At 62.3% G+C, this 13,608-nt stretch overlaps 2 protein-coding genes across 3 annotated transcripts; one reads left to right on the top strand and one right to left on the bottom strand.

Annotated features, from left to right (window-relative positions):
- Window positions 1-541: 541 nt before the first annotated feature.
- Window positions 542-7,219, top strand: BACE1 (beta-secretase 1). Of its 2 annotated transcripts, none has more exons than XM_057431991.1 (10): window positions 542-796; window positions 2,935-3,023; window positions 3,130-3,346; window positions 3,543-3,680; window positions 3,781-3,915; window positions 4,039-4,140; window positions 4,267-4,416; window positions 4,499-4,670; window positions 4,747-5,020; window positions 6,670-7,219. In XM_057431991.1, exons 1-9 carry the CDS (start codon window positions 557-559, stop codon window positions 4,986-4,988), a joined length of 1,485 nt encoding a protein of 494 aa, XP_057287974.1. In that variant the 5' UTR covers window positions 542-556; the 3' UTR covers window positions 4,989-5,020; window positions 6,670-7,219. The 2 variants fall into 2 exon arrangements, with proteins under 2 accessions (XP_057287974.1, XP_057287973.1); XM_057431990.1 differs by lacking the exon at window positions 6,670-7,219 and adding an exon at window positions 5,280-5,345.
- Window positions 7,220-7,461: 242 nt separating this feature from the next.
- Window positions 7,462-13,388, bottom strand: RNF214 (ring finger protein 214). The gene is made up of 14 exons (XM_057431992.1): window positions 13,265-13,388; window positions 13,133-13,192; window positions 12,667-12,807; window positions 12,364-12,503; window positions 11,470-11,538; window positions 10,907-11,003; window positions 10,554-10,642; window positions 10,027-10,117; window positions 9,548-9,646; window positions 8,860-9,236; window positions 8,599-8,734; window positions 8,391-8,498; window positions 8,108-8,203; window positions 7,462-7,716 (listed from the first exon to the last, which is right to left on the bottom strand). Exons 2-14 carry the CDS (start codon window positions 13,169-13,171, stop codon window positions 7,651-7,653), a joined length of 1,548 nt encoding a protein of 515 aa, XP_057287975.1. The 5' UTR covers window positions 13,172-13,192; window positions 13,265-13,388; the 3' UTR covers window positions 7,462-7,650.
- Window positions 13,389-13,608: the final 220 nt, after the last annotated feature.

Raw genomic sequence — 13,608 nt, 5'->3', positions numbered from 1 at the left:
CCGCACGGCTCAGCCCCGGGCCCCGGCCCGGCCACGCCGCCACCGCCTCCACGGACGCTCACGGGTTGCCTGGAGCCGCCGTCACATCCGGGTCCCGGGAACCGCTAACGCCCGCCCCCGGCCAACTGCCATTGGTCCGCACAGCCCGCCCGGCGTCGGACTGGCTGGAGGGACGCGTGAAGTCATTATGCGGCGGCGCCTGCCGGGGGCTGTAGTGCGGCCGGGGCGGGCCCCCCCCGCCCGTTGCCATGGCGACGCATCGCCCCGACCCGCGGCCCGCCCCGGCCCCGCCGGTACCCCCGGGCCGGACCGGGCCGCAGCCGGGCCCGGGGGCTGCGGGGAGGCTGCGGGAGCCGCGCGGGGCCGCTGCAGCCACCGCTTCCGCCGGCGGGAGGGGGGCGGACGGGCGCGACCGCGCTTTCCGGGGCGGGGAGCGCCGCGCCGCCATGCCCGCCGCCCCGCTCGGCCCCGGCGCGGCCGCCCGGCCGAGGCGCGGGGCGCTGCGGGCCCCATAGGCACCGTTCCCCCGGGGAGCAGGGCTGTCCGGGCCGCGGCCATGGCTGCCGCCTGGCCCTGGCTGCTGCTGTGGCTGGGGGCGGGCGCCCTCCCGGCCCCGCCGCGCATCCGGCTGCCGCTGCGGGGCGGCGCGGCCCCGCCGCCGGGTCCCCGGGCGCGCCGGGCGCCGGAGGAGGCCGAGCGCAGCGGCGGCGGCTTCGTGGACATGATCGACAACCTGCGGGGCAAGTCCGGGCAGGGCTACTACGTGGAGATGACGGTGGGCAGCCCCCCGCAGAAGGTAGGGACGACCGCCGCGGGGCGGGGGGGGGGGGGGGGGGGGTGACCGGCAGCGGGGCCAACGGGAGGAGCCGAAGGTCACCCTCGGAACCGGGTGTGCTGCGGGGCCTCTCGGTGCTGTGCGTGCCGGGCTGCATCCGTGCATCCGTCCCTGCCGCCAGCCGAAAGATGCTGCCGCACGGCTGTGGGCGGCGAGGGGCTGGCGGGGCTGCCTGCGCCTGCCAGCATCGCCCGGCTGCGGGCATGTGCCAGCACCAAGCCTGGCTCCTCCGGAGCCGGGGGTGCGCCAGAGGTTGCTGTTTGTGGGGCTTGCTGCAGGTGGTGGCTGCAGCAGGGCCATGGGCAGCGTGGGGAGGCAGGGATGCCCGCAGGGCAGAGCCGGTGCATCACCAGGCTCTGCTCCATCCGTTCAGCAGCATCCCTTGTGTCCAGGAGCTCTCGTGTGTGGCAACATCTGCCCCTGTGCTGGGGACAGGATGGGTGCCGAGGCGCTGCCTGGACCAGCTCCTCCCCTCTTTTATGGGAGAGCTCACCCCGATTCCTGCTGCCGAATCCTTTGTGCACACACCATCACCTACCGCTGCCTGCAGCACATCGGGCCTGTGCTCCAGGGTCCACGTTCCAGCATAGAGCTGGTTCCCGCACACCTCCCACCCGCCACAAAGGCTGGCGCTGCCAGAGCACGCAGAGCCCACGCAGCCTCCGAGATAAAGGCTGGCTTCTCCCCTCGAGCCGGCTCCATCCAGCACGGCACATGGTGGGAGAGAGCAACACGAGGGGGATGTGAACCATGGACAGGGGAGGGAGGCAGGAATCGGGTCTCATGGTGTCCCTGCGTGCCTGGAGATGTTGAGGGGGAAAGGGAGGAGATTAATCCTAACACCTCGTTTCCAATGGGATTTCATCATCTCCTGCCACGTGTCGCAGCTGCCACACAATTGCCCTGCGAACCACCTGTTTCCAGGGCGCTCCCAATCCGCTCACCCTTTTGGGCAGCATCTTCCAGCCTTGGCCTCCATCCAGACGGGAACGTGGTGCGTGTGCAGGCGCGTGTGTGTGCGCTGAGCTGGATTCCTCCAGGCGCTGCCATGGAATCAAGAGATTCACACGAAAGAAGAGAGCAATGGCTGTGCATATGCAGGAGAACAGGGAGCGTGTCTGTCCATAGGGGTGTGTGCATCCTTTTCAAAGGCACACATGCGGTCTGGGCATCCCACTGTGCCCCCTGCTCCATCTCCCTCCCACCTTTCACCTTCTCTGCGATGAGAGCAAAGTCCCTCCCTGCCACCTGCATCCTCCTCTCCCCGCAGCATCAGCTCCGCAGGGGAAACCCATCTCCAGGGACCAGCAGGGATGAGCTGTGTGGAGCAGATGGCCCCTACCCACTGATCAAACAGAGCCACCCTGGGAATGGTCCCAGTGCAGCAGCCGGGCTTGGAGTTGCTGCGTTGCCATGGGAAGGTGGGGATGCGCAGTGGGCTCCCAGCAGCTCCTGGTGCTCACCCAAGGGGACAAACGTGCAGCTCTGATCTTTACCCGTGGCCTGCAATGTCCCCCTGGGCCAGACAGCAGCCTGGGGTTGGGGGACCTGTCCCTGTCCCCCCCAGCACATGCTGCCTGCAGCCACCTGGGCTGCAGTGCGCCGGGCAAGAGGCTCCAGTAGCCATAGCCCAGTGCTCCTGCGATGAGCAGGAGCTCATCACCCTCCTCCTCTCCCCTCTGCTCCACAGATTAAGGGCTGAAGCTCCGTGGTGCTGTTGCTGCAGGCAGGGTTCAGCTGGGGGCAGGATGTGTGCCAGCCCCTGCCTGAGCTGGTAATCCCAGGCACAGGCAGAAGGGAACCAGGAGCAGAGCTCAGCATATGGGTGGCTGATTAGCGGAGCCAGCGATGCGCAGTGCTGGGCCATCAATCCTCCCAGCAGCTTTGGGAGCAAATCAGGTTTCCCAGCAAGGGGATGCAGGGACCCCATCTTGCGGCTGCTTCCTCCAGCCCCACACGTGCACATGGTACAACAGCCACCGTGTGCCTGCCATGGGACTAGGGAAAGCAGCACGCACCTGCAGAGCCAGACAGAGCCAGGTGGATGGTGCAGCAGGGTCCCACTGCACTCTGACGATCCGTGTCTCTTCCTTCTCCAGCTGAACATCCTGGTGGACACAGGGAGCAGTAACTTTGCTGTCGGAGCTGCACCTCACCCCTTCCTCCGGAGATACTACCAGCGGCAGCTGTGAGTATGCTGGGGGGGAACACAGAGAGCACAGGGATGCAGCCCTGGCCCCACGCTGTCCCTTCTTGGAAGCATGGGCCCACACAGCTCTTTGATGCCATTGCAGGTCCAGCACCTACCGCGACCTGCGGAAGGGTGTGTATGTGCCCTACACCCAGGGCAAGTGGGAAGGGGAGCTGGGCACCGACCTTGTCACCATTCCCCACGGCCCCAACGTCACCGTCAGAGCCAACATCGCTGCCATCACCGAGTCAGACAAATTCTTCATCAACGGCTCCAACTGGGAAGGGATCCTGGGGCTGGCGTACGCCGAGATCGCCCGGGTGAGCCCTGCTCTGCTCGGTCCCAGGGGCCCAGCTTCCAGCTGTGCTGGTGACCTTGAGCTCCAGCAGCACACAGAGCCGGGGTCCCTGAGGGCACGGTGTTCTCTGAAGTGGGAGTTGCCCTGGGCATGGAGAGCCCCTGGAGGAGGGATAGCACTGACATCCCTGTCCTGCCTCTGCTTTCTCCTCGCACCAGCCCGATGACAGCCTCGAGCCCTTCTTTGACTCCCTGGTGAAGCAGACCCGGGTGCCCAACATCTTCTCCCTCCAGCTTTGCGGCGCAGGCTTCTCCCCCAATGAGACGGAGGCGCTGGCATCGGTGGGAGGCAGCATGGTGAGTGCTCTGCTGCAGGAGCACCAGGGAGGCCCACATGGGGTGTGCCCCACCAGAGCTGACAGAGCACCATGGCATCCCCTTTCTATACCTGCTGCAGATCATTGGTGGCATCGACCGCTCGCTGTACGTGGGTGACATCTGGTACACACCCATCCGGAAGGAGTGGTACTACGAGGTCATCATTGTCAAGCTGGAGGTCAACGGGCAGGACCTGAACATGGACTGCAAAGAGGTGAGGGGACAGCAGGGCGCCTGCTCTGTCACTGCTGCTGGAGCATCCACCTTCCTGCTGAGGGGCTTTGGGAGGGGAGCAAGGCTGGGGTCTGCATCTCGGGCCCTCCTCCTCTGCCCCCAGTACAACTATGACAAGAGTATTGTGGACAGTGGGACCACCAACCTCAGGCTGCCAAAGAAGGTGTTTGAGGCTGCGGTGAAGTCCATCAAAACGGCTTCTTCGGTCAGTGGAACCCATCCCTCCCTCCCCTGTGGGCACATCCCTGCGCCAGCACAGGGCTGCAGGCAGCGTGGCTGCCTGTCACCAGCCTGAGCATCAGTGCTCTGCTCACCTCCCTTCCCTCTGCAGACGGAGAAGTTCCCGGATGGCTTCTGGCTGGGGGAGCAGCTGGTTTGCTGGCAGGTTGGCACCACCCCCTGGCACATCTTCCCGGTCCTGTCCCTCTACCTGATGGGGGAGGCCACCAACCAGTCCTTCCGGATCACCATCCTGCCCCAGGTGAGCGCTGACCCTGCCTAGTACCGCTGCTGGGTGGGCACAGCTGCCTGCCCCATTCCTGCTGGCATCTCTCTTCCTGCAGCAATACCTGCGCCCCGTGGAGGACGTGGCCACCTCTCAGGACGACTGCTACAAGTTCGCCATCTCCCAGTCCTCCACGGGCACCGTCATGGGCGCTGTGATCATGGAGGGCTTCTATGTGGTCTTCGACCGTGCCCGCAAGCGCATCGGCTTTGCTGTCAGCGCCTGCCACGGTGAGGGCCAGGCCTGCAGGGAGGGAGAAGCAGAGGGGATGTGGGCATGCAGTGACCCTGCCTTTCGCCCCCTCAGTGCACGACGAGTTCCGGACGGCCGCAGTGGAGGGGCCCTACCTGCACTCCAACATGGAGGACTGCGGCTACAACATCCCGCAGACGGACGAGTCCACCCTGATGACCATCGCCTACGTGATGGCAGCCATCTGTGCCCTCTTCATGCTGCCCCTCTGCCTCATGGTGTTCCAGTGGCGCTGCTTCCACTGCCTGCGGCGGGACCACGACGACTTCGCCGATGACATATCCTTGCTGAAGTGATGGTGGAACGCAGGGGCGGCCCCAGGGTGCAGGTGAGGCAGTGGGGCAGGGACAGGGAGGGCCTTGCTCTGGGGTCTGCAGCGTGGAGCAGGGCAGCGGCGTGGGGAGCACAGACCCTCCTAGCCCTGGGGGCTGTGCCTGCTGGGGAGTCACGCTGATGAGCCATCCCCTGCCTGCCCGCTTTCGCCCTCCATCCCTGTGCAGCGTCCCTTCTGAGCCCACCCTGCAGCTCTCCATGCAGGGAGCTGTGTGTGTGTGTGCACTGTGCTGCAGCCGTGCCTCCCCGTGCAGCTCCCTGCGTGGATACCTGCTGAGCCACGCTCCAGAGCTCACATCTCTGGAGCCTCCCAGCCCCAGCCCCAGGCTTTTTGGAGACAGCCACGCAGGACCAGCCTGGGGCTGCCCAGACAGGAGCTGCCAGAGGCACAGCTTTCCCTCCCATCCTCCTGCTCCCCTGGACACCATCTGCTCGAGCCATTTCCCCTGCTCTGTGCAAGTGCCACCAGCACAGGGCTCCCTGCCCTCCCGGCTGCCTCGGGACAGGCAGGAGCACGCAAGCATCTCACCCCGCTCCGCTTTCGCTCGCCACGTTCCCAAGGGGATGGGAGCAGCCTTGGCCCCACGGGGAGGGACGGAAGGACACGGTGCTCCCCAGCCCACCCGCCCGTTCAAAGCCATAGGGGAGCCCGTGCCGCAGCCCCTGCCCTGCCTCACCGCCAGCAAGCCCGCGGCCAGGCACAGCAGCTCCTCTCTGCTCCCTCTGCGTCCTCGTCCGTGTACCCCAGCCCTGGCTCCTGCTCCCGAGGCGCAGGCACCCGCAGCTCTGGGACTGCAGCATTCCTTCTTTTGTAAACCCACTTGTATTTATTTCTTTTTTATATATCTGATGCGAGTCCCTAGTAGTGCAGCTCTGCCCATCAGCCTGTACATAGCAGGTCCCATGCCGCACCCCAGCTTCTCACCTGTACCATACACACATATAGCTCTATTTTTAATTCCAGCGCTGAAATTCGACTGCTCCAGCCCCGACAGCAAGGGGTTTGGCTTGGTTTTTCTAAATCTCTTTAGTCTCTGCTCAGTCCTGGGGCCTTGGCCTCAACCCATGGCCAGGGCGCGCTCAGCAGCGTCCTGCGGGAGCCCTTTATGGGTGGGAGGTGGGCAGAGCTGGTGTTGGAGGAGGTGGTGATGGAGCCAGGGGGTTGGAAGAGGATGGCAGAGATGGAGAACACAGAGAGCAGAATGGACACTGAGCACAGGAGGCACTCTTGTCCTCGCTGTGCTCCGCCAGCGCGGGGAGGAGCTCCTGGTCCATGAGGACAAACCTGCCGCTGCAGGGCCCTTCCCCTGGGGCTGCGGGCAGTTGGGAATGCCGTAGTTCGCGGCTGCTGTGCCTCGGACAGGCAAGTGCTTTGTTGTAAACACCAAACTTCACCCGTTCAAGGGCAGCATTCCTCAGTGAGCAAAAGACATGGGCTCCCTGCGGTGCCGGGGCCGAGGTGGCAGCTCGGGCAGGGCAGGGCTGCTGGAACCACCACGTGGAAAGCTTGGGAAGCCGCTCCTGCAGTCACGCAGTGCTTTGGGAAAGCTGCAAGCGAGGCAGTGCAAGGTGGGAGGAGGAGACGCGCGCAGGGTAGGAGCAGGCACCGCTGCAGCCCGTTCCATGCACCCGCTTCACCAGCAGCGCTTGCAAGCAGTGCCTGCGCCATGCCTGCCTCCAACCCTGCAACCATCCAGCCCTGCTGCTGCTGCAGCGCGGGACAGCGCATGGACCTGCCTGCCCAGGAGCCGGGACTCCGTGCTGGAACACTGCCTTAACCCGCGCTGGCAAGCGGCTGCCTAGGAACACAGGCTGCGGCCAAACCCCGGCGTGCTCTGCCCCAGGGGCTCAGTCTGTGCCACAGACTGCAGATAAAGGGGGTAAATGCTACGGAGCCAGTGCGAGACCGGAGTGGTGCTGAGCACCTCGAAACCCCACCAAAATCCATGGAGATGGGTCAGCGCGTCAGCCCAGGCTTCAGGAGGAAGTACAGGAGAGATAGAGAAGAGCAGCAGGATGGTGCCTCCGAGCTGCAGCACCAGGCACAGCCTCTGCCCCACAGGAGGGCGATGGGGACCGGATGGGTACCGCCGCTGTCGCTGCAGGCCCCAGTACTCTGTAACCTATTGTCTGTGTAAGAACAATGAATGTTACCACGGTAAATTATTATTACATTAAAAAAGAGACCACCAAAGCTGCTGCTCGCCTGGAAGCTGTTCACTGCCCAGTGCTGGGTGATGGCTGGGGCATGGGGCACTGAGGTGCCCTGTGGGGGGAATGGCTTGTGGCAAGCACGGAGCTCCAGGAATGCCAGCCCGGAGCAGGAGCTTGGCAAGAAGAGGTGGTTATGGGGAGCATCCGCAGCCCAGGCTGCCTGGTCCCACTCAAGAGAAAGGCAGCGAGGCTGCGAGCTAAGAAGTGAGGAGCAGCACGAGGTCACTGCATAATATACACACTTTATTTATGAATTTGTATGTATACAGACTTTCTATACACACATTACCTATATAATAAAAATGTACATGTGTATACATGGCCGTATAAATATAGAACTGTAGAAATCTTAGAACTGATCCTGTCTATTCACAGCAACTCCTCCCGTGGGACCGCTCTCTTCCAGTAGCGTCATTTGAGGCTTGGGCAGAAGGGGCAAGTGTCGTTTGTGTTGGTTTGGGCCCAGAACTTGATGCACTGGAAGAGAGCACGAGTCAAGAGCCACCAGCACAACGTCCACGTGCTGTGACCACTCCTTCCTGAGCAGCGCTGCCCAGGGCACTCACTTTAAGGGATGGTTTCCTTCATGCCATGGTGACAGCCTCCATCCTGAGGCCACCCCATGGAGGGAGCCCCTCCATGCCAGCAGGACCATCAGACCCTCCTCAATACACCATTTTCCCAGATTTGCCCAGCTCAGAGCACAGGAAGGAGGGATGAGAGGATGCAGAGCTGTTTATTGGTCACATCCTGCTCCAGGCAAGCTCTCAGTACAACAGGGGCTCACTACACACACCCAGGGCCCTGGAAGGGAATCTGCACTAGGAAGCGTGAGGAGGAACACGTAGCACAGCGTGGCAGCACTCACCTCCTTGTGCAGCACGTGCGAGCAGGCCATGGGGTGAAGGTCACCGGGCTGCACCAGCTTCTGGCACATGAGACACAGCTTGCAGGCAGCCGGGGTCTGGGACGAGCAGTGAAGGGACAGAAAGCAGACAGGGAACAGAAGTCAGGCACCCCAGCTCGGATCACGTATTCCACACTCCAGCTGCTCATCCCAGCAGCTGCAGCCAGCGCCGCAGTGCGACCGCTTCCTCCCTCTGACTTCCATGAGGATGGCAAAGTGCTCCAGGAAAGCCCAAAAGCCTTACGTGTGCCGCTGTTCCGGGGTAAGCCACCTGGGCCGGGGGCAGGAACATGGGTGTGCTGATCTGGGGCAGGGGGGCAGAGAACATGGGTGCCCTGATCCGGCTGAGAGGCTGCAGCAAGGGAAACAAGGCGCCTCAGAGAAGCCCGGAAGGAAAGGGCGGATGAGTTTCCCAAGGGAAAGCTGGAGTCACGCAAGCATCCCAGTCCCACCTGAGCCCCGGCCGCTGCCCGCTCCTGCTGCTCCGCCAGCTTGGCCGCCACGAGCTGGTTCAGCTCCTCCATGGTCAGGCCGGCCATGGTCCTCCGGGCAGTCTTGATCTGCTGCAGGATGTTGGTGAGCTGGGCCCTGCGGGGACAGCAGCCTGCTAAGAGCTCCCAGCGCCGCCAGCACGTGGGGCACCCCACACGCCAGCAGAGCAGCGTGTGCCCTCAGCACAGACCCCCTGAGGAAGGGCACCGCCAGGCACGCACTTGTTGCACTGCGGGAACCGGGCGAGCAGCTTGTCCAGGAGCTTTTCCAGCTTGTCGGCCGGCTGCAGCCTGTGGAACTCGGGAGCGACGCTGACGCCTGCCAGCCCCGGCGGCGGTGGGATGGAGGCCGCGGGGGCCACGTGAGGGCTGTGCGTGCCCATCAGCGAGGCCACCACGGGGCTGTTCCTTCCCTGGGAAGCGGGCAGCGGAGGGGAGGGCTGATTGGGCCTGGAGATGGCAGGGTTCAGCAGGGGAAAGGAGAGCGCCCGGGGGTCAGCGCTCGGCATGACCATGGGCACGGGGACCGGTCCGATGGGGAACGGGAGCCTGGGAGTAAGGGAGGGGTTGGGCTGGAATGCCGTCAGCATGAAATCTGTCTGAGAAAGAAAAACAGGGGGAGAGGAAAAGGCTGGTTAGAATAAACCCATGGGAAAGCAGAGCTGAGCGCCCTCCTCCCCAGCCAGGCACGAGCAGCACTGAACCACAGGCACTGGTGGCTCTACTGAAGGCAAGGGGAAGGGACCCTTCCCCTCCTTTGCAGGGAGGCACAAACAGACAGAGGACAAGCACAGGCCTCCAGGAGACGCAGTCCCCCCCAGCCTCCATCAGTGCAAGCAGCGCAGGCACAGCCAGGTACAGGCCTGAGTGCCACAGGGACACACCTGTGCGGGGCTGGAGAGACACTCACCTCTGAGGGTGGAGGGGGCAGCGTTGGCGTGGGGATCTGTGGGAGACTGCTCAGCTTGGTTCCGTTCCTCACCATCTGAATGTGGTCGTTGAACTGATCCTAGCCCAGAGCACAGGAACAGATGTGCTTCAGAAAGAGTCTGCTGAGGCAGATTCCTGCCTGGGCAGAGCATCACCAGCCCCAGGACGGCTGCAGGCCCTACCCTGGACACCCTCTGGTTCCACATGAGTCAGGGAATGAAAAAGACCTGACAGGAGAAACAGAGTAACTGCCTTTCCATTAATAACTTCCATCCCATTGGGCTTGTGCACACACAAGCCTGAAGCTGCAGGCAGGCAATAACTGCTGCTGCTTACAAAGGCAGTGCCAGGCTTTTGGACACACATCTTGGTCCTCTCCCAGAAAGGGCTGTAACTCCACACGAAGGAGCACCAGTGCAAGGAGCTGCCCAGTGTCAGGCTGGGAGCCTGGGGACTTACTCGGACGCTTTCCTTGGTCATTCGTATCCTGTTGAGCCTCATCTCCCACTCCTGCTTCGGCCTCATGGTCTCCAGCGTGGGTGGCGCAGACCTGCAAGCACAGCTGCGCTCTGCCACTGCCACCGCGCTCTCCCGGGCAGCACAGCGGGAAGAGGTCAGCCCCAGAGGCTCCTGCACCCCCCTCCTCGGCTGGTGGGAAGAGGGGCTCACACCCCACAAGAGGAGAGCACATGGTGCCACCAGAGTGCATTGATCTGGCGGACAGACGCAAGGGCATGGGCTCAACACTGTGCCTACAGCACTCATCTAGGGCACAGCACGTGCTCAGCAGGCAAATAGCAATGGGCAGTAAGCACAGCCCCACATATCCTTGCTTTGCATCACGACTGAATCACATGAATTTAGCAAGCAAACCACAGGAAACCTTGATTTCACTCAAACCGCCCGGGTAGGCAGAGAAGACGCGCAGGTAGATGGGCACACAGGGACAAGCGTTACCTGCCCTTTCTGGCGCTGCACAGACTTACTTGAGGTAGGTGAGGTGCAGCTCTGCTTCTTTTTCTGCCTCTTCTAGTTTCAACACCAGCAGCTCCTTCCGGCTCTCCAGAGACAGGATCTAGCAGAGAGAGGCCCCACATGAGGAGCAGTTCTTGTGCTCCCTTGTTTCTCCATGCACCATCACCTCCTCACTGAGCCATGCTGAGGCCACCAGGCACCACTCCAGACTCAGGTTTACTGCACTGATACTTGTTTACCCCTCTCTTGTCCCACAGCGAGGGGACAGGCTCGCACTGCACCCCTCACTTCCCACAATCATTCATGAACAGTCTGGGATCTCAGACAGACGCTCCTCAACACCTGTCTGCAGGTAAGACATCACCTCTGCCTTCCAGGCCCGTTCTGTCTCCTCAAGAATGTTCCTGTTGATCTCATTGTGCTGGTTCTTCAGCTTATCCAGTTCCATCTCCCACAGCTGCCTGCAGACAGGAACAGAAGCCAGCTCAGGCACTGGCACGGCGTGGAGCAGGAGAGCTGACCAACTCCCCCTGCTCTGGAGCTTCTCTGCCCAGCTTTAACACACCCAAGCACGCCAGAGCTCAGAGCAGCTGTGGAGCTGTGGGAAGCACGCAGAGAACAGGAGTACCCTGACTCTGGGAAGCTGCAATTCACTCAGAGGTAGCAGTTACAGCCAAGTCAATCCCCTGAGCACAAACTCTAATCCTAGGGGATCTTTATGTCACAAGTATCCAGGAGCCTGTTTGTGACCAGGATCAAGGAGGATTTACTGCAGAGACAGGGCTGCTGGAGGAGCAGATAAAACCCAGGCAGCGCCATCCGAGCGCTCTCTGCAGCCCACCCTGCCAGCAGCATCGGATTCATTCTGAGGCCAAGTGACTGGAGGGAAAAGAGAACCCAGCAGCGTTAACGGGGGAAGAGCCTCACTTCTCATCAGACTGCTCTGCGATCAGCGACGCAATCTTGTTCTCCTTCTCCTCCTGCTCCTTCAGCAACCTGCACAGGGGAGAAAGGAGAAGTGGGGTCACAGCTGTGGAGGGGCTATCACCAGCCCTGAACGCCAGTGTGAACACCTCGCTGGCACAGGAGGCTTTTTACCCCCACTTGGAGGCTGCCCCATTCAATACCATTTGAAAGCAACCACTGACATCCTCCAGAGCAAAGATTCTGCTGTATCATGACACTGCACAAAGAGTGTGGCATAGAACCAGCACTCGCTGTGGGGAGCTGTGCCACGCTGCCAACACAGCTCTGCAACTGGGGGGAACAGGAGCTGTGCTCTTGGGGCTGTTACTAAAGCAGCGTTATCCCAAACCATCACCGAGCCCTTGGAGTAAGAAACATCAGCCCTTGGTGATGCGACAGGATGGCTCCGTAAAGCGCAGGTCCAACCCCCAAAGGAACCTTCACATCTGTACAAATAACTTGTGTCTTGCTTGCATTAGACCCCCCCTGAACGCTGAGGTTCTTTGCCCCAAGCACTCAGGCTGTGTTACAGCAGAGCCTTGGAAAGGCCCATGAGACCCTGCTCCAGCACTGAGACAGCAGCAACGGAGCTGAGCTGCACATTACCCTTGCCAAGCACTGTCCACCCGTACACTGAACCAGCATGGCAATGCCCCACTGCCCCAAACCCACTCGGAGATGCCTGTAAACCACTGGTGCTGTGTCTGTGGCAGAGCCCTCCAGAACCAGACAGGTCTGTCCAAAACCACTCACCAAAACACTGCTTCCAGTGATCCTGTTTTACTTCATCAGGTGCACATCAGGGTTAAGCACTGCCTCCCCCACAAACAAACACTTTCTCGTCTATCCAAATACCTTCTGCCTTTCTCACAGAGTTTCTCAATTTCTGCCTTCAGATCCTGCTCTTTCTGCAGGAATTCCTTCTTCTCTTTCTCCATCTTCTTCTTTGTCTCTTCTCTCTTGATTGTAACGTCTTGAATCGCCCTCAGGATCTCCTAGAGTCAAACGAGCACCACGCAAATGAAGAGCAAAATTCCCAAGCAAGGGTTTTGGTTCTAAACCCACCCCGATTTTAATCAATGAGGCCAGAGCAGCCGCCTCAGCTGGGAAAGAGCAGTGCTACGGGAGGTGAGACAAAGAGAGGACTGGGCCAAATACCTGGTGGTTCTTCATCTCCTCCTCCCTCCGCTGCTGGAGCTGCTTTAGCTGGACCTGCAGCTGGTTCTCCACCTGCCTCTGTTTGTCCAGCACCTCCTGGTAGCGCTCCTTCAGCAGCGCCCTCTCAGACATCATCTTGTCCTGCAGCACAGGGTGGCAATAGAGGGAGAACTTTCCCCTCCCCTCGCGCTACCAAGAGCAGGCACAGCAGGCACGCTCAGCAACGGGCAGGAGCCCAGGCTGTGCCATGGTCAAGCAGAAGGCACAGTTAAATGCCTTCTGCTTCCAAAGCTCAGCCTCTAGATGGGCGCAGACCAAGGGATGCACAGCCCAAAGCTGCAGGCGGGACCGTGCATCCTCCTTGAATGGGCACAGCCCAAGAACGCCAGGGCCGGCGCAGCGATGGCTACAGACACCCTGCGGGCAGAGCTCCAGCTCCCGCACCGGGCACAGCGGCGATACCCACCAGGTTCTTCTCTATGTCCTGATCCGTGTTCACATCCATGTCGGCCGCCTTGAAGTCCGTCTGTGACGGGAGATCGCTGCCATCAGCATCACCCGCACGGCGCGGCCAGCCCCGTCCCCCGCGGGCACCCACCTGCACCGCGATGTTCTGCGAGGGCCTGGCCGGGGCCGCCTCGGGGCCGGGCTCCTCCGCCGCGCCGCCGGCCTCCGCGCCGCCGGGCCCGGGCTCGCCCTCACCGCCGGCCGCCACCAGCTCCGCCTCCGCGCCGGGCCCGGCCGGCGCCGCCCCGCCGGGGCTGTCCGGGGCGGCGAGCGCGCTGCCGCTGTGCGAACAAACGGGTCGGTGCGCGGCCGCTGCCCCCGCCCCGGCGCGCCGGGCCCAGCACCTACCTGTCGGGCGGCGCGGCGGGGCCGGGCTCGCAGAGGCGCGGCGGGGCGGGCGCGGCGGCGGGGCCGTCGGTGGGCGCCTGCTCCAGC

The sequence above is a fragment of the Pezoporus wallicus genome, unplaced genomic scaffold (genome assembly GCF_028554395.1).
Source record: "Pezoporus wallicus isolate ANWC-B61680 ecotype Strahan unplaced genomic scaffold, APGP_CSIRO_Pwel_v1 scaffold_8769, whole genome shotgun sequence".
NCBI classification, from domain to species: Eukaryota; Metazoa; Chordata; class Aves; order Psittaciformes; family Psittacidae; genus Pezoporus; species Pezoporus wallicus.
Note: the sequence above shows the minus strand (reverse complement) of the source record. Positions and strands in the feature narration are given on the sequence as shown.